Source organism: Harpegnathos saltator, unplaced genomic scaffold (genome assembly GCF_003227715.2).
Source record: "Harpegnathos saltator strain DR-91 unplaced genomic scaffold, Hsal_v8.6 scaffold39, whole genome shotgun sequence".
Taxonomy (NCBI): Eukaryota; Metazoa; Arthropoda; class Insecta; order Hymenoptera; family Formicidae; genus Harpegnathos; species Harpegnathos saltator.
In genome coordinates this window covers 1,091,636-1,112,548 of record NW_020230194.1, presented here as the reverse complement: position 1 = coordinate 1,112,548, position 20,913 = coordinate 1,091,636, and the positions used below count along the sequence as shown (strand labels likewise).

Sequence of the window (20,913 nt, the reverse complement as noted above, 5' to 3'; positions counted from 1 at the left end):
GCTGGACTAGCGCAATCGATACCACCGATACACGTGGTCTTGCGACAGTTGAATTTTCCCCGAATCAAAGAATTGCGGAATTCTCCTCCCTGCTCGTTTCGAGCGTTTGCGACTCTCTGCTGCTTTTTAACGGCGAAAATTTAACTAAAAAAAGTGACCGCGAACTTCATGTTGTTACGGTCCTTTTTGATCAAAAATCTATTTATTGACGCTGTTTTTCAAACGGACGATCAGAAGGGGCTCGCGAAAAGATGTATCATTTTTAGCCCTTTAACAGCGAGAATCCGGATAATCACGAATTCCACGTCATTAAATCGTACCCGATAAAAAAATTAATTTCTCAACGCTAATTTCAAGCTTTCACCGGGACAAAAAGCCACTCGTGTCATCTCTGAAATATCGACTCTGAAATAACCACAAATTCCACATAATCGAATTCTTTTTAATAAAGAAGATACTTCCGAAGACTGCGCCATGGAGGCGGCGGTATTCCTAAAATTGACATCCCGCAGGAGAAAAATCGGGCCCGGCCCGGCGGGATGTTGCGTCACGTCACACGCTGCGTATTGCGCTATTCGATATCAGTCAGCCTCGCCGGCAGCCGAGCTTTTACTCCGACCGTCGTAACGCGATATAAATCATCACGCCTCCGAGATCCTCCGGCCCAAGCACCTGTCGTCTTCTCCACCGATAACACGGTGTCGCCGTAAGCTCGTTTCAACGGGACGCCGTTCATCAAGTCGCCGTCGAACCCCGCGCGATTCACGCCTACGCGAGCGCGCGTTATGCACCGGCCGGGGCAGCCGGGCGACATCAGAAGAAGCGTTCTTCTCCCTTTCGATCGCGCCGTATCCTTGAGCCTCGCGCCTGAAATCAGCGTCTCCGGACGTTCGTCGGGATCAGGGACGAACACGGAGTCCTTCGCGATCGCCATTCAGCATCCGCCGCGCGCGCGCCGGACCTATGGAATACCGCGGATGGCTCCGTCCTTCTTCGCGCGACGAGAGATTCCCACTCTCACTTTCTTCGTTTCTTTTCCTCTCTCTCTCTCTCTCTCTCTCTCTCTCTCTCTCTTAGACACATACACACACACACTCTCTCTCTCTCTCTCTCTCTCTTTCTCTGCCTTTTTCTCCTCCTACCTTTCTCGCTCGCTGTCGCGATCTCTCCCGCTCCCTTCGAGCCTTCCCAAGCCGTCAACCCCCACCTGGCCGCGCTTATGTGTGGAAGAAGAAGAAGAAGAAGAAGAATTACAGCATCCTCCCGCGCCGTACGTCTCGCTTGGCGATAATCGTCATGGACCGAACGCTCCCCACCAGGCAATCAGGTGAATCCTATAAATGCTCTCCACGTTGCCCGCAGACGAAGAAATCACCTCCCGGGACGCTCGAGCTCTCCCGCGCGAGGCATGTGTCCGTTTTAGAGTGTCCGTTCTGTACCTTCTTTCTTTTTTTTTCTCGGACTTCCTCATCAGAGTGATTAGCGCGGCGATCGAGCCATGGTAAGTAGCAGTGCATCGCACGAATCGTGAATGACAAAGTGACGTGAGAGCGAAGAAATGGGCGAGGAGGCATCGGATCAGGGTGGGCTTGGTGCATCCGACGCGCGAGAAAGGGGGTTGCGGAGGGTTCCATCTCGTCGGAGAGTGTTTGGAAAAGTGAGACATGCACAGTGAACAAGCTGGTGAAAAATCGGCGAAAACAAAACCGAACGGTCATACCTTCGCGCCTCCGCGCGCACTCCGGATCTCCGCCGGAGATCTCCGGGCACCCCCGTGAGAAACACAACCCCGTAACGTGACATGTGACAACGCTTCGCGCTCGGAAAGGTGCTAACGACTAACTCGACTTAACGTATTATATAACGACAGCAAAGTGGTGCCCTCGATTTTTCCTCGACGGAAATCTGGCCGAACGCCGTTTCCTCGCAATTTTCGAACAGTCCACTCATTCAATTAAAGTCCACTCATTAAATTAAAGTCCCCTTAAAAGTACAAAAGAAATCTGACATGCTCTGAAGTACGAAGTGAAAACTCGGACTTTTCATTTCCTCGACCGAGGCTCAATGAGAGAGTCAGCTGTAGACGATGCCGATTTTTCTCTTCGGAAAACTTGACGAGACGCAAACATTTTTTTCTCCTAGTTTCGTAAAGATCCGTATTTGTACTTTGCACACATGTACTTTTCCGCAGAACGTTCTGTGCGTCGGGATTCCGAGGCGCCGCGACAACGCGAAGAATCCAGTAGAAAGTATCGAAACGCGATGGAGATGCAGCTGCGGTGCACCGGCGATAATTTATTCCGCACACACTCTCGCGCGAGAACGACGAGCGTGCACGGCCGCCCCCGCACTTGCGATTTTCGAGTGTCGCGCTCGTGTGCGCTTTCCTTTCTACAAAAGTGGTCTTTTCGCCCGTCGTCTGCTATTTGCAAGTAAATCCGCGCGCACGCTCTCGCGGAAATCACCAGACGCACGGACACGCTGCGCTGCAGTGCAAATGTTAGGGGTCATCGTCGCCGCTCCTCGAAGCCGCCTCGTCGCTCACGTGTTTCCCGAATCCCCTTAAGGGGACTGGAGGGTCAGAGTACTGAAAAGTCGTGCTTGTTTTTGATCATGATTTTGTGACGAACTGAATAAATGTGCAAGAATGAAAATTTTTGGTATATTTATATAACATATGAAGAGCAGAACAATTTTGTTTGTTAACAAATATTCATATGAATATACGTCCACTTAAATTTTAAACGCATTTCTCTCGAAATTTTATTGTTCAACTTTTTGCAGTGATTTCTCCGAAACTGAGCTTCGTATCGATTTGAAATTTTAAAGAAATAATATTTGTTCATGTGGCTCTCAGGTGATGAACCATGGACAACTCCGTCAAAATATTTCATTTCGAGATATTAATTTTTTTATTGTAAAAGATGTGAAAAATTTGAATTTTTTCCTAATAATAGCTGTCATTTTGTTAATCATGTTCGATTTTTTTTTATAGTGCTTCACCGGATAATGATAAGCTTCCTTAAGATTTCTAGTTAAAATTCACTCTGATCGGACCACCGAGAGCCGAGATTATATTACTGTAAAGACGACAATTTGAAAAAAAAGGAGAGTATATTTCAGCTATATATATCGTATATTTATATGAGTATTTGTTAATAAACAAAATTTTTCTACTCTTCACATATTGTATAAATATATCTAAAATTTTCATTCCTGCACATTTATTCAGTTCATCGCAAAATATTGTCAAAAACAAACACGATTTTTCAGCAATCTGACCCTCCAGTCCCCCAAGAAAGTTCCCACTCATCTTGAAGAGGACCAGTCGAGAAAGAAATCTGGTTACCGCTGTTGCAAGCTGCTTATCGCGGGCGACTTTCTTTTCGTTCCTGTGTAACAAAAACGGAGACCAAGCGAAACTCGATGACGATATCTCTGTTATCGCAACGGAAAGCATTTGTCTGAACCTTCGAAACTCAGTCGAGATAATTGAGAACGAATAACTGATCGGGAAAACTCCCTACAGGAATTTTTCTGTTCTTTTACGCTACAGCCAAGTTTTTATCCAGTTCTTACACAACAGAAAATCAGTTACGCAGGTCTTTTATTTTTTTTCTCTTTTAATTAAGTGCGAAAAGCAATATGGAGATACAAGATAGTTTCAACTTAAAAGCTTACTTCTCCGAAAACTTGAAGATTTCTCGATACGTACGATACTTCGTGTCGTCATCCCCTAACAGAAATAATTTATTCGCAAGCACCATCTTCTTATTGGTCCGCGAAATTTCTCTGTAATTGAATATTTAAAGAATTTCGATATTCATGACTTTTTTATTCTGCAATTCTCGACGGCAATATCGTTAAACCTCTACTCACACACTTATGTGGAGCGTTTTATCTATTCAACGTGTAATGACAACATGTTATCTTTAGAATATTACAGAAATTAACTGACCGCATGTCATCGTACACGAACAAATATTTCAGAGCTCGCTATACGCGACGAACGCGTCTTTCTCTTTCTCTCTTTCTCTCTCTCTCTCTCTCTCTCTCTCTCTCTCTCTCTCTCTCTCTCTCTCTCTCTCTCTCTCCCTCCCTCCCTCTCTGCACAGGATTGTCTCGGTGAATAAAATTTCTAAAGAAGCCCTTCTCGCATTGAGCCGAGAAGTTCGCCGACTCGTTCACATTTACTTCCACAAAAATTACCACGCTCGCGTGCGTTGTCGTCCTCTCCGCGTCCGCAACGCGATCGCCGAGGACTCGTTTCTACGAAAGTGCAAAACGCATCGATCTTCTCCCGCTGGATACACACATATATTTCGCAACTCTATCGGCTGGTTCGTAAATTAACTCTAATGCAAGCTGATGACGTCGCGGTCGTGATCGCGGGTGGAAGAGAAAAATCGCGCTCGCTCATTAGCGGTTTATGTAAGCCCTTCCCACTCGTCACGACGGATTCCAGCGGACTCGTGAGTGAAACGTCTATTCCTGCTAAATGCGTAAATTAAAACGAGAACACTCGGCCGATCGTGTAACGAAGAAGTCCTCGCCCGGCAAAGGTCAGTCGCGTTCGGTTTGAACATAAAAATGGCATGCTATCGAACACTGCTCGATTCGCGATTGCCATTAGGAGTCTCAAGGAGTCCTCGTGGCGTAACATACAACCGCATCTTCTGCTCGGTCGCAAACGAGGCGACTGTGGACTGAGAGAAAAAAGACCGGTCCATCCCATTGAAACTACAGTCATTTCCGGAGGCCATTCTCAATTGTCGTTCTCACCTCCTTGTTGTTCTCAGCAAAAGAATAATGACATATATTTAAGTGTATTATCGCATAGAGAAAAATAATCAGTCGAGTGAACGAGTTATCTGATGGAATATAAACGATTCGGAAATTCCAATTGAAAATACCAGAATTCTATTCAGGTTCAGCAGAAATCTTGACAATTTTGATCGAATGTTGATAACCTTGTCCGCCGGAATTCCTGAATCGTTCATATTTCATCGGAAAATTCTGTTGCCAACCAAACATTTGTTTTCGTGCTCTAATATTATAGCGCATCTCTTTTAAATATCGATAATTTGCAATTAGGATATCCACAGATTTACTCATTTTATGTACTAATGGATACTCCCGTACAAATAAATGAATAAATAAATAAAACGTTTACTAGAAAAGCAACTCTGCTAATTACAATTTTTTCAATTACGGTTGAATTGAATTTGGTTGTAAGAAGCAAACATTCTGTTTTCTTCGATCAAAACGCGCTCGGTCCGTTCATTGCCACGATGACTCAACCGATTTCTCTCCTCCGTATATACGTATCAAACACTTTTCTCTCAGTATACAAGTCTCTCTCTCTCTCTCTCTCTCTCTCTCCGGTTCACGTCCCGACGCGCCTTATGCAGATCAAACGGAATCAATACACGAAACACGGATATCCCGACAACGATCTCGATTCCGCGGACTTCTGGGTCCGTTCAACGTCCCGCTCGCCTTTGTCACACGCTCGCGCGCGCGCGCGTGGTGATTTCAATGCCCGGACAGGACATGTGTAATTGAGATCCTCGGCTCGAGTCCACCACCAAGGAGAGACACACGCGCAATAAGGATGTTTGTGCTCCCTACGTCATTGGCACAATTCCACATGCCGTACGAGCATGTCGCGCACTTATCCACGGCACTCATCAGCATTTAATACGCGAGATAATGCAAGCGCGTGTCCAACCATTAACTATATAAACGCGCATCGAGACTCGCACAAAAGGTTTCCACGTTACGAGAAGCATCAAGATCGATGCGACACGTCGTGTTACAATGGCTATATGAAATATCACGGTTTCTTTCTTTTTGTTTTTTCACAAACAAGATTTAGAACTCTCTAAATTGCTCGGGGTGAAATTTCTCGCGAAAAGTGAAGTGACAGATGAATCATTCGAATTCCAGTGATTTCTTATTCATACGGGATGAATTCTCCAGCCTGAATTGAATTGAGTGAACATTTTCACTCGAAATTCAAAGGTGAATCTGACGTGTTTCACAGTTACAGGACAATTTCATTTTATTTAGGAAACCTTTTTATTACATTTTTTTGTTAGAAAAATATTTAGATAGTATTGAAGTAATTTACAAAATTTATATATAATTGAAATAGCAAAAGAAATATGCTGAAACGTAAATTGTTAACGTCGTACAGCTATTCGTCATGGAATTAGAAAAATATCGAGTTAATAAATTGTAGCCATGATGCTTGCATAAAATTGTAACGATTAATCAATCAAGTGGCGATTAATTAGTTAACGATTAATTCAGTAGTAACGATTCTGAGTGGCGGTATTTTCACTGTCGTTTCAAACACATCAATTGCACGTTAAAACGTACATTATTAAAATTGAATTCAATTACGGAGAATTAAGCCGCAACGAATAAGTGGCGGCGCTAATGGATTGCTCGCTGCGTGTCTGCATGAAATTGTAACGCTTAATCGACCGCGGTGTTAATACGATATTAATTGGCCGCCTCGCAACACACAATCGTTACTTTCACCAATCTTCCCGCCGCGCGCCTGGCGCCCGTTCGATGTGTCTAATGTCAATGACTACGTGTCGTTGGCGGGTCACAAAAATGTCGTAATTGCTACAGAAGCATGTGCCTAGCGCGTTACGCAAACAAATCGCGCAGATCCTGCGAGATGGAGGATTCCTTCTTTGATCCCCAGGATTGAGGCTCGTCGACAGGATGATGAATTGTCAGGCCTAGTCACGTCCGCGGAGACTCGATTCGGCGTCGCGCGTTTGGTCGCCATCGTAAAACGATTTGTCTTCGATCATCGCCCCATCGGGGCTGACACGAATTATGAACACACGAATGGATGAACACGGTATCGGGATTTCATAATTCGATTCGCGTGCTCTAACGTGCTTTTTCAACGATAATCTTCTTCGGTTTGCATTTGCAAGATAACATTTTATCAATCATCACCGTAACAGAGTCTCGTCGTTCTCTGACTCCATCGTGGATAGAAGCACTCAAATATTACTATGAAGTTCGCAATTAATTTGAAAGCGAGTTTCTAACTCGAAAACTTGAAAACTCTTCATCTCTAACGACGAATTTCCTTTAAAGAATAAAATTATCTACACCGAGAGAAAAATAAAAAATAAATATTGTTCGATCGGTGGTAATAACATATTTATTTAAATTCAATCCTGTCCCTCCCTCTTTTATTTAAATAGAATAAATAATTGCGTTCTCGAGGATGTATAATCTTTTCGTTTCAAAATACTTTTTTCTCAATGTAAAAATATGTATATTAGTATAAATAACATCGAATAGATATACTTTCGTCTTTTAGATATTTTTTCCTTCGGTGTGTTACGTGTAAGATCCAATTGTTACGAGAGCTTACGTCAGTTTATTAATTAATAATAATTGTTACACTGTAATGAGGCTAATACCATCTTTGCAGGGATTACGCGATTGATCGTCTCGATGGATAAACCGCCGAGAAATAATCGTACAAGTTAATAAAAATCCTTGAGACCCGGCGGGGCCAAACGGGGCGACGCGATTTCGAAATCAATGACACGACCGAATTTACGACTCGGCACCTCGTATCCTTACGATGCTAAACAACGTGTTAACATAGAAATGCCGCTATTATTTCGACGGCAGGCTAAACAAGCAGGCGACAGAAGTCCCGATGTAACCTCGCGTCTCACGACGATTTATAAGTAAATGCGCTTTTAACATCCTCGCTAATGTGCGCACGTTCGTGCGGTACCAAAGCATCTTACGCAAACGCGCCGCGCAAGCCTCCGATCGCGCGTAGTCGATCGATATATTAGACTTTGTTAGTTCGCAAGTTGTCAGGAGAAATGGCCGATAAAACTCGCGGTGTCTCATTTAATCGAATACCGTCGGAATTTATCGATCGCCGTTGAAGGAGTCCGCCACGAATCCTTTTCCTCGAGGTTGCCGCGAGACGACCTTGAAGGCCAGCACGTATCTTCCAAATTACAAAAGTGGATTGTTGCACGTTGCGCAACAGAAATTCCGCAAAATCCGAGACTATCGTCGAAATTTTCACGCTCAGAGGAACTCCACCGGGAGAGACTTGTATCATTAACAGTGTAAAAATTGGCAAGAAACGGGGTAGGGGGAAGAATTATCGATGGAATTTCGAAATCAAACTCTCAACGACTTTCGGCGCTTCGGAAATATTTGGGTCGTCCAATGACACCGATGCTCCCCAGGCTTGCGAAACTTCGTCGTATATTATCGTATTGCAATCGCGTTCTTTTCACGCGCTATTCCACGCCGCTTTTTTGCTGTGTGATAAACGGCACAGATGGAAGAAATTCGGCATCTCGCAAGGCGCCATGTATGGACTTGTTTGGTTAACTGCACACTGAAAGAGAAATCGAGAAAAAGAATAAAAAATTTATTTTCTACAGGAATGAAAAATTTAACGCATAACGTATATTTACTTAATGCTTTTTAATCTAATATCGCTTTAATTCCTTACTCTAAATTACTGAACTCTACGTGCTTTTTCACGGGGAAGGTTTAAGAAAAAGCGTGTCTTCTCACTTGAGAAAAATAGTTTCGCAGGTTTAAAATATATCTAGCAGTATGAGTAAATATGTTATTAATCATCTTTCGTCAATAAACATCTTTTATTTGTTGATACGTCTTCTCTCAGTGCAACGTGACGATCTCGAAGACAACGGCTGAGGAACGCACGCGTTCACCCTCGGCTCGAGACGAACCACATAGAGAATACCGAAAAGACCAGTCACCCAGCCGATGACATAACTGTTACTTTTACGTGGCGATTTGAATGAGAGGAAGGAACCGACAGTCCGAGACGCTATCGAGACGCGTAATGTAGTATTCTGGCACGTGCGATACGATCCTTACGAAAGAGATGCAAAGCAGCGTTACGCGACGTAGAAAGCGATGAGCTCTCGTCACGCCGACTGCTATCTATCAGTATCAAAATACATTGACAGCCCCCGAAATACGAGATTAAGGTCCCCCGCGACCCCATCTTCCTCATAATTCACGCGTGACTCACAATTCACACGCACGCTGGAGAAGGCACGACGTGACCGCTGACATAAGCGCTACGGCAATGCTGACGACCGTCTCCCGCAGCGTCGTTTATCGGCCACCGTCCGCTTCGTTCGTTTCGCATTCGCATTCGTATTCGCATTCGCCGATCGATCGGACGCGCGTCCGCGCGGTATTTCGATTATGCAACCGCGCGCTGCGCGCGGGGCCAAATTGGACAGTAAATTTCAAGATGAGCCTACGTCCTTTCGTAATAATGATAAATACCCGGCCTGTCCTTTTTCTCTCTACTCCTCTTCTCCCACTTGCCAGTGTCACGTCCCCCCTCCTCGTCCCGTGAGACAGGACCGCACAGGATCGCGAGGTCGTCGGGCACGATTGAGCAATGCAATTAATTATAATGCGGCCCATCATCGGACGCGCGCGCCGCGTCGCAAACTTCTACCTTTTTGGCGATACGAATTCGCCTGGATGCGCGGCAACCTCTTCTTAATTATACATGCCGTTGTCCCACGCAAAGCCGTGGAGCGAATCCCCGCAATGTTCTTACCGGCTGCCGTCCGGGTCATTAATCAGAGGAGCGTTTCGGGGAGCCTCGAGGATAACGCGAGGTAGCCTCCAGTCGCGAGTCATGGAAATCGACGGCGAAATTTCATCGCGATTCGTCATTCAAGTTTCATTTTCGTCCGATTTCAGTTTCTTCTAACACGTAATGATGATAAATACCCTTCCGTAAGTGCGGAGTCGCGCTTGGTATGCCGTATCTTTCGGTTTAAATTTAACCCATTAATTCAACTCGAATTCCATTTATAGTCAGCCTCCACGACTTCGTCACGATAAAAATCAGCGGTCGGCGATCGCGGTAGAATTTATATATATAGTCGCGATTCGTCATTCAAATTTAATTTGCTGCCGGGTTCCGAACTTTTTTATACGTTCATAAACGTGGAATTACGTTTGTGCGATAATATTTAATTCAAATTCGACCTATTAATTCAACTCGAGTCCCGTTTATGGTCAGCCTCCACGACTTGGTTACGATAAAAATCAGCGATCGACTGTCGCGGTATAGAATTTATATAATCGCGATTCGCTCTATTCATATTTAATTTGTTGCCGGCTTTCAAACTTTATTTTTTAAACGTTTATAAACGAGAAACTTTGTGTGGTGTAGCGTGCGATTTAAGATCAACCTGTCAGTTCAATTCGAATGCGACTTGTGATCAGTCTCCTGCAGCTTCGCGATAAAATTATACGAGGGGGAAAGTGACGTTTTTTTCCATCATACGGCCGTTAATTAGAATGAATGGATACGTTGACGCGTTTTCTCGCGGATAACGTAACAAGCACGCGCGGCTGCACGCACAGAGAAATGTCACGGCGTTGAAAAGCGAAGACACACGAGTTTTCCAAGCGACACGCAGCGCTGGAAAGCAGCACCACTGCATGTTAAACAGCGAAAACGCCGCACAACACACGACCGAGACTTTTGTCAGCGCTCGACAATGGCTCTTTACTCTTCCCGCTTTATTCTTTCACGATAGAGACGTGACTTCGCGAGAACGGAGAGTAGCGTAGGTCGCGAATGCGATAAGCAGAGCCGCTGCAATTAGACTTTCCATTCTTTTCTTATGCCTGACTAGCATGATAATAAATAATGTAAAACATTATCCCGCCCCTATCATCGCGTTATGTTTCCTCTTACCGATAAAACAAAAGAGAGTCGCATTGAAAAAATTATTTAAAACAAGTAAAATGTGGAGACGAGTAGTTGAACCAGCGCTGTTGGCCGAATAGAAATTTAATATTTTGACAAGAAATATATTTATTCTCTCATGTACGTTTCGAATCTTCTTCGATGCCAAAATTACGATAGAACAGAAAAGAGTCTATATAAAATTTATCTAAAAATTAATAACAGTTACGAACATAATCCGGGTGCCAAAAAAAAGTTAAGAAATTACAAATAATAAAATTATTAAAATTTTTGTCGGAAAGTTATATCAAGATAAGGATAAAATTTGATTCATTCTTTTGTCTTTTGTGTTTGTGATATTTTCGTTTCGTTATCGCGACTCAAGCCCGATAAACATCAATCATACACAATTACGCTACATACATAATTTCTTATTCAAAACTATATAACCATTACATGCAATATATGTCGTGTTGCATTTATGTTGAGAGATTATAACATCGATACAATGTTACTACTAGTCGCTGTTAAATTCGTGATATTTTCACTTACTCTTCATCTCTTCATCTCGACAAAAAAAAACATAATCAGTAGGCATCGTGGCCAGCGCTATCATTGTAGAGCGAGACAATTAGAAAGTGCGTGCGCGTGTTAGAGAGACTCGCGTCGCGCTTTAATAGCGCCAAACACGTAACCGCGAACGTTTCGCACGTATTACGTAAGGAATTATATTTGCACCTTATATGGTTGACCCGGCCGCTCACCCATCGAACGCGCACGCACCTCACGCTGATTAAGCCTGTTTTGCTAAGAACGTCCGTCAAGAGCGTTAAAATCGAACGCGACGGATTGCTTTCTCCGCGGCGGCCGCGTTCGCTGAAAGTGCAACACGAACTCGCATGGTTTTCGCGACCGCGGATCTCGTGGTTTGGCTGTCAATTCGCGAACTATAGCACCTGCTTTTGCTCTGACGAAATCTCGCGAGTCTGATTAGAGAAGGAAATCTTTCTCCGTGTAGGAAAACGCGACGAAAAATGCACAATGGCAATCACTCGACTGCAACTTGCAGCCGCGCGAAGTGCGCTTAGCGCGAATATTAATTTCGCCGGATTCTTTTTCCCTCGTGTTGTTTCCTTCTTGTTTTATTGCACGCTGCAGTCGTTCGTTACGTTACCTATTTTCATAATCCGCCTTGCGTTAGGGACGAATACTAATGAGACAACTTCACGAGCCACCTGTTACAAACGGCCATACGGCGTTATGCGACGATGTTCATTAACTTCATCGAGTCCCCCTTTTAATACCGCGCCTTTTTCGCGATTAATATTCCATGGATGAGTAACGCGTTTATTAATGGTGTAGCACTGGTTCAATATAATCCGATATTACAAAATATACGGTCTGACTACCGATCGGCGACGTTAACGTCACCGAGAAACGCTTCGTTGCTACACGCCGCCGCTCATGAATGTCATCCGAAATATTAATGGCAAGCGACGCTTGTTTACGCGACGAATTCACTGGTCCTTGACATTTATTTCATAGCGGAGTTCATATAATTTGCATAAACCCGACGGGAGTCGATCTGGGTGAATGTCTAGCGTAAATGTTTCCTTTCCCGAAAGCCATAAAGGGATATATGTACTTCCTCAGATGAGACTCGAATCGCGGCTCATCGAGGCATCGAAATTCACTGAGAGAACACAATAGATAATTTTATCTAGGGAAACCTTATTTCGAAAGTTAAATTCCTGTGAAGCCTTATTAAAGTTTACCTTAAATTTTTCCTGCTAAGAGAAACATGATACAGTTTTGCTAGCAATTTTCCTTTAAATATTACAACTGTGATTTGAATAATAATTTTAATTTTCTAATAGTTCGACACAGCAACTTCGATTTTTCTATTTTGTTAGCGATTTGAATTCTTTGAATTTTAGCTGCAATTTTAATTATTTAATAGTAGATTTCAGTTAGTGAACATTCTCGGCACCTACCACCACGTTTGTTCCAACAGAAAAGCGCTAGTGGCAACACGCAAACAAGATTATTATCACTAACACTTTAACACTTCACTGGGTGATTACAGTCTCAAGCGCTTGTATCTCAGAAACAGGTCCCAGTCATATTATATGGCACGCTGCCGATTATAACGGAATCATTTTTCACTAAAACGGCGTCCTCCATATATCCGCGTACCCGCTCATTTATCCGCGCGCAATTTTCCCGACGCGACGAGATACGCTCGAAAGCAGTGGGCGATTATAGGCGATTTTATCAAGCGCTCATCGACGCGTCTTCCGCGTGTTCTGTCCATTAACGACATTCGCATGATTAGAAATTTCAACGTTGGGCTGATGCTTGCGCAAGATGCGCACGCTCGCGCGCGCGTTTTTCCCCGTCGACTTGATTCTCAGCTGAGAAAAACGCCGCCGGCCGGTCCATCTCGCACTTATCAGCTAGCATCCCATCACTCGGGGTCTCTCGCTTTCTCCGAATGTAAATGAGATGCTCAAAAGATGCTTCGCGAGAGTGATCGATTGTTTGTACTTCATTCGCACGCGCGTTCGCGCGGCGTTAAATAAACAGAATAGTGCGAGCAGGCGCGCCGGGCGCGTATGCAAGTCGAGGTGTTTGCAGTTGCAACATGCTCTAGTAATTGTCCTACTTGTCGGTCCAACGAGACGATCGCTTGCGTAAAGCGTGCAAGCGTCTCGTGCAACGAGCTTTCGAAATTCGACAAGTTCGCGCTCTCCCACCACCCTGACCTTCCCAAGGATGAGTTAATTGCAATCGGAAGGAAAGTATTTAACTTCTCAAAGTGAGGTATAAATACGAAATTGATCAATCGTGTGCTGAATGTATATTCAAAGCAGTGCTCGTTATACTTTGTCGACAATCCTGAAGTGAGTAAATTCAGCGAAAGAAAGCGTCTATTACGAGATCGTCGGCAATAGGAATTTCATCCTCTCGAGGAAACTTTTAAATCCTCCATGAATCCTGAAGAATCGCGAAGCGCTCGCTTCCACTGAATGCTAATTAATGTTTGAATCGAAAAGAATTGAAGCGAAAGAAAAATTAAATCAAGAAAAGAAAAGAAGGAAAAACCTGAAGAGTAAAAGTCAAACGTCGTACCTAAGCTTCTACTTCAAGATAATTTTAATACTTTTTCCACGCACTTCGGCACACAACTTAACTCCTGAGAATCAATAAAAACGAGTCCTCTCTTTGCACCTCGAACAAACGTTCGAACCATATTGAAAGCAGCAAGCGCTCACATATTTGCCGAGATCCTTGAAAAATTAGATTCAAACGAACAAAGTGGCTCTGTTGCATTCGAGCCTCCTGCGGAGGCCGCGCGAGAAGAGGAGTCGCAAGGAAAGGAAATGATTATTCATGTCGACGGTGAGCGGTTCGCAAATAAATCCCGTCACAGATTCCGTCAAAGACACTCCGCCACCCCGGCAGGGGTGGTCGCGCCGGGTCACGTTCGCTGCCGTCTTTCTCACTAAATCTCATGTGCCGCTTCTTTGTCGCGGCGTTCGCCTCGCAAGAATGTCCCTTTACATAACCGTGCGGGACTCGCGTAATTTTCCGATAGAGACGCGAAGCGAAGTGAACTCGCACGGTGGCCTCAATAAAACCAGTACCGCTATTATTGGACACTTCCTACACAACCCTCGCCTTTACATAATAACGGCATTCTGCACGGATGTCTCCTAGATCACTCTTGATCGATCTGCGTTCCCGTCTCGCGAGCTTGCGGTGAGTCATTTGCGAACGAGAGGCTTTCAGACCGCGAGAGAAATACTTGAGTTCGCCTCTCTACACGGAGAGCATACCGTGGCTTCTCTCGTATAAATTGTTTTCGATTCAATCGCGTTTCTCAGTGGTGCGCGCAGGAGAGAGAGAGAAAGAGAATAAATTGTCGATAGAGTTAATGTTGCCAACATCGTAGTGGATTGTGTGATAAGTGATTTCGGATTTTTTTCAACTAAAAGCAAACGTGTAAATGTCACACATTAAGGACTATAATTAATATAATTTATGATTCAAATAAGTCCTATTCTTATCAGTTTTTCTGCTTGCGTCGTGTACATAAATAATATTTTCTCAGTGTGCTACTTGGACGAAATATACAACTTATTACATTGATTAAAAAATAAAAGCTATGTCTGTAGATTTTTGTACGCGCTCCGTTTTAGAAGATTTCATTATGCTTGTAGGTACCTTCTAATGAAACCGGAAGACATCGAAGGCAGAAGATCGGCATGTTCTTTGGTTGCAAAACGCCATAGTAACTTTTACCGTGAAACTTTTTCCGTATATCATAATTACAGATTCATCTCATAAGTCCGCTTCGAGTATGATGATGCGTCGTATTCAGTTTGAGCGAGAGACTCGAGACACGATTCATGAGTATTAGGTGACTTTAAGTGACGCGACCTCTTGAAATATGAAGACATAAAATTGGGCCAGCGGGCCTCTTCGGGAGTGCTTTGAACTCCTCGGTGGATAATCTTTCGTAAAGCGCGATAATCCATCCGCGAGAATGTGAAATGGCTGCGCCATTGACTCATCCGACAAAACGGCGTGACCGTTGAATGCCTGCGATTATTACGTCGCCGCGAGCGAATTTCTTGTTGCTCGCACAATGGGGTTCCTCGCAATGACACGTTGGGAGAGGAATCCAAAGCAAACACAGGCACCAGTCCAGTCACAAAGGCCAGAGGTGGGATAGTGACGAGTTGATGGACATAATCGATCGACTCGGATGATACACCGCGGATACGCACTCGAGACGAGCTGCAGAAACCAGCCGATACAATGTATCCCCATGACGCTAATATCTGCTTCAGCAACGTAATAAACTTCCTCGCCAATTGCGAAACGACAAATCGCAACCGCGCATTAGAGAAACTCAGACTCATTGTCGATTTCGCGCGTCGACTATGTCTCCCTTTTTCCTTCATCTTCGAGTTGAATTTCTTTTTTCTCATGTCTATGCGTGTCTGCTGCCATTTTGCACGGTCACACGTCGTCGTTGTGCCTCGCGTCGCTTTTGTCACGAGCCTTCGGGCGATTCGCGGATAAGCAATTTTCAGCGATTTTTGCGCTTTTGACACTCGCCAGTCTTGCAATTTACATTTTACGACGCGCGTATATGAGCGCGGTGTAAATACGGTAACACATGCGGTATTGAGATCACACGTCACGACGCTAATTAACGTTAGCTACGTTCCGTAATTGCACGGCAATTAGAAAGGCACCGAGCAAACGATGCGCGAAAGTCAATGTTAAATTCGAGCCCGGCCAGCCGCGCCAGTGTATTTTCGTGCCGCAAGAATGTTCGTTAAGACGCCTGAAGACATCTTCAGGTGTTTTAACTTAATTCACATAATCACGATCGAGAAAAGAAGCGACGAGGAAGCATTCCAAGTTGCTTCTTTCCCGACGAATAACAAGCGTTATAAAGTAAACGTAACAAAAGATATGATCTCTTTCTCGACGAGTTTGATGAATCTCTTTCAAATTTATTGTAAAATATCATCATGTATCGCGGAAAAAATGGCGGACGTTGAAATTTCGATCGAGGAGAGAGTCGACTGCCAACGAATCAAAGTCAGATTCGGAATTCGGAGACGCGCGAACTCTCAGCGCGAACCCGACGATCTGTATCGCGTCTCTCGCGAATCAAAGACTCTCCGGCACTTATACAGCAGAAACCTTTCGCGCACACCAACAAGATACGCCGGGAGAGGCTATCTTTCCCCCGTAAGGCGCGCACAGGCTCTGCCATCCTTCCATATAAATTATACAGCTAAAGGTCGCCGGACGTTCCTCCGAGACCGAACCGTCATTCGTCGCGCAAAGACGCCGCCGCGAACGGTTACGGCGATTTAATTCGCCGGCCAGAAGCCACGCTTGACTTTCAGGCTTTCCTCTAAACATACCTGCACGCTAACGAGACCGCGGTGCACCTGCTCGCAGATGCAGGACGATAGGTGCGCTCTCGACCAGCAGCGTGGCCTTCGATCTCTCACGTACTCTCTCCAATCACAAGCGCTAAAATCGACCGAGGAAATATATGATAAAATAATGATAAGTGTTCTCGAGTCACATAATGACATCAGAAATATCAGTAGATAGCAGATATGAAGATTCAAATATCAAACCATGTGAGTCTGAATATCAAATTCGTCAAATGAATCGTGCGAGCAGTAAGGACACAAAAAAATTACCCAGGTAACGATTAGCAGCAATTGTCTCGTCTTCTGGTGCGAGATTTTAAGCTCCCTCATTCATCCCCCGGCAAAAAAGAAGACAGCATTATGGTAAATACGCAATATTCGCGTGGTGAAACGTCGGTTGATCAATGAAACGACGATATACTACAGTCCGCGCTTGCGAACCTTTCACGATCATCGGCGCGTTACATAGCGCCTCGTGGCCGAGACGCGTTATGTAAGACCACCGTGGGTGAAGCGTGAGATTATCCCACGGAGGCAATCGAAGATCGTCTCCGATCGCGTACGCGAGTGCTTCGGCTAATTGTTGCGAGGGGTGAAGGGAGCGGGGGAAGAAGATGGCCCGAGTCGAAATTTTACTTCCATGTCGGTTCTGCAAGTTCCGTCAGTCTCGAAGAACCAATGAAGGAGCTAACGATGCAACGATGTACAGGCTACCTTCTCTCTCTTTACCTTATAGCTGCAGGTGATCACTCGTTGCAGCATCCTTCGCGTCGGGACTTCACCCTCCATCGTGATATCTTTCGGATACGTTCATGGTCAATGTACGCTATAAGTTAAAAAAAGCATATGCGCAATAGAGACGAGGTTTTATCTCCTATTTTGACGTAGTTAATTAAGATTCATTTGTATTAGATTAATATAAATTAATTGAATTAATTATTTATTAATTAACTATCGGTTAATTATACTGATTACTTGGATAATTAATTTATGCTTATTATTAAATTAATAATTTGCAAAATTAATTTTCCTAATTCGGGGATTCACACTTGTGGATTCACATTTGGAAATAAAAAATTGGCTTGATTAGTTAACAGTTCGATTAAAAAATATGCTGGTATCTGAGAGAGAGAGAGAGAGAGATATATATATATATATATATATATACGCGATAATTAGTGTAACTCTTCTGATGCGATCGGCGGAAGATTAATGAGGACTAGAATTTATTTCGCTCCTTGCGGACATGCAACGAGAAAGATAGCGATTCTACATGCACATCTCAATCATAACATGACGCATCGTAAAAAGCCGACACGTGATATAAACAAACATTATCAATGGATGATGACGCAGCCCTATTTGCCGATTGTTTTGATGCTTTCACGCGTCGCGTATCATCTTTGTGATCGAGTATTTATGTTTCATGCTGGAAATTGACGAACATATCGCGATATTGAGCACGTGTATCGGTATATTAATTATATCTGTTGTTGACTTAATTAGGGTCGCATCGAAAATATTTATGATGGTATCAATTATGTTATGTTAACGCGCTGATACGCGTTTAACATAATGTGTACACGTTGCAATGAAGGCGATCAACGATGCATATTATAGTGTCCAACGACTTGATGTTCAAAACTGATAAATTAAATCGAGATTTGTGATTGTTTCAGTGGAAGTTGCTGTGGGCGGTCTTTCTGGTGGCCGTGCTCTCTACGTGTCGCGCGGACACGAGTCCTGAGAGAAGTAAACGTGCCATAGAGAACAGCCCTCAATTCCAGGGTTACGTCTATGACAGACCATCGAAACCTTTCACTATACCCCCTTCGTAAGTGTGATTAAACATTTTGAAGGTATTTTAGAACCGTTTTAAATACTAGTATTCTGATTAAAATTGTTCGAGAAAAGAAAAATTACCACTTGCGGAGAAAATTTTTTGTAACCGATCAATTTCTGCATAATTCGATCGCGTTCGTAAGATATGATTACATTCACAGGGGGTCACGGACGAATATAGTGACAGTCAGGCCACCGACAGTAATCAATGGATACTCTCGTATAACTCCTAAAATTACGTTTACGACACCAACCAAAACAACTCCGACGGTGCCGATCGGATACCCTCGTACAACCCCTAAAATTACGTTTACGATACCAACCAAAACAACTCCGACGGTGCCAATCGGATACCCTCGTACAACCCCTAAAATTACGTTTACGATACCAACCAAAACAACTCCGACGGTGCCGACCGGATATCCTGATACAACCCCTAAAATTACGTTTACGACACCAACCAAAACAACTCCGACGGTGCCAATCGGATACCCTGATACAACCCCTAAAATTACGTTTACGATACCAACAACTACACCTTCGACACGAACTACACCAAAGGATGAAGGATACATTTATTTAATTCCGGACAATTCGTTTACACTGCCAAGAAGAGTGCCGACGCTGACACCACCACGAACTCCGCCGCCGCGAACGCCACCTCCGCGAACTCCGCCACCAAAAACTCCTTTTACGTTAGCTCCTACAACAACAACGCTACCTCCGTATACGTATAAAACTATACCACCTTATATCCCTCCGCCACCCCAGCCTCCTAGAACCCCACCGCCACCTCCACCTCAGCCTCCGACACGTCCTCCTTATGTGCCGCCATCTCCTCAACCTCCAACGCGATTCACTACAAGGTACATACCGCCTGTGACTCAACCTACTACGAGGTACATACCACCCGTGACACAATATACCACGAAGTACACACTGCCAGTGACTCAACCTACTACGAGGTACATACCACCTGTGACACAACGTACCACAAGGTACACGCCACCAGTGATTCAACCTACTACAAGGTATATACCGCCCGTGACACCTCGCACCACCAGATATACTCCATTCACGCAACCATCCAGTTACGTTCCACCGCGCACTACTCCACCATCGACCTACCTACCACCTCGTACTCCATCTTCTACCACATATACTAGGACGTCCACTACAAAATACACAACACCAACCACTAGGTACACGACTACCAGGTACACCCCATCATCGTCCACACAGGGTTCTTCTTATGTGCCACCGTTCTCCTCCACTCCCGGCTCCACCTATGTACCACCAAAACGTACCACTACTACACCTAGGATCGTAACCAAAATTACCACACCGTATAAGCCATCATCGTCCACACAGGGTTCTTCTTATGTGCCACCGTTCTCCTCCACTCCCGGCTCCACCTATGTACCACCAAAACGTACCACTACTACACCTAGGATCGTAACCAAAATTACCACACCGTACAAGCCATCATCGTCCACACAGGGTTCTTCTTATGTGCCACCGTTCTCCTCCACTCCCGGCTCCACCTATGTACCACCAAAACGTACCACTACTACACCTAGAATCGTAACCAAAATTACCACACCGTATAAGCCATCATCGTCCACACAGGGTTCTTCTTATGTGCCACCGTTCTCCTCCACTCCCGGCTCCACCTATGTACCACCAAAACGTACCACTACTACACCTAGAATCGTAACCAAAATTACCACACCGTATAAGCCATCATCGTCCACACAGGGTTCTTCTTATGTGCCACCGTTCTCCTCCACTCCCGGCTCCTCCTATATACCACCAGACATCATCACTACCACCACTACCACTACGCCTAGAACCACCACGCATAGATATCGGGCGTCTACTTATCTTCCACCGGAAAAACCGAGATCAACTTACTCCACGGTGTCAGCTCCACCGCCACCTACGCCCCTTATCTCCATCACACCCAGCACCCCCACTCCGTCATCACCGACAGGAGGCCAGGCGCCACCTCCGACTTTGCCGCCCACGACACCGAGACCTTTCGGAGGTTACCAATACCCGATCCCCGATATTGTCTTCGAGACTCGCAAGCGATGAGCGTTCGGTGACGCGGCTGAGCCGATGTGCCTTACAAATCAGCAACATCGCAATTCTTAAATATTAGTACGTGTAATATTAACATTAGTGAGGATTATTATTTAAGAGCCGACGACGAGCGCCGAGTCGCTCGCTGGACGCTTAGACTATCGCCTTTTTTATGTATACCGACCGATCTTCGCCACACGTCACGAGGACTCACAGCGACGCGAGCGTCCTTTTACATGTGTT

General features: G+C 44.6%; 1 protein-coding gene across 2 annotated transcripts; it reads left to right on the top strand.

Annotated features, from left to right (window-relative positions):
• The first annotated feature begins 1,333 nt into the window (after window positions 1-1,333).
• Window positions 1,334-20,721, top strand: LOC105191641 (mucin-2). Of its 2 annotated transcripts, XM_011155175.3 has the most exons (4): window positions 1,334-1,501; window positions 18,423-18,577; window positions 18,747-19,828; window positions 19,958-20,721. In XM_011155175.3, exons 1-4 carry the CDS (start codon window positions 1,499-1,501, stop codon window positions 20,680-20,682), a joined length of 1,965 nt encoding a protein of 654 aa, XP_011153477.2. In that variant the 5' UTR covers window positions 1,334-1,498; the 3' UTR covers window positions 20,683-20,721. The 2 variants fall into 2 exon arrangements, with proteins under 2 accessions (XP_011153477.2, XP_011153476.2); XM_011155174.3 differs by having other exon boundaries at window positions 18,747-20,721.
• Window positions 20,722-20,913: the final 192 nt, after the last annotated feature.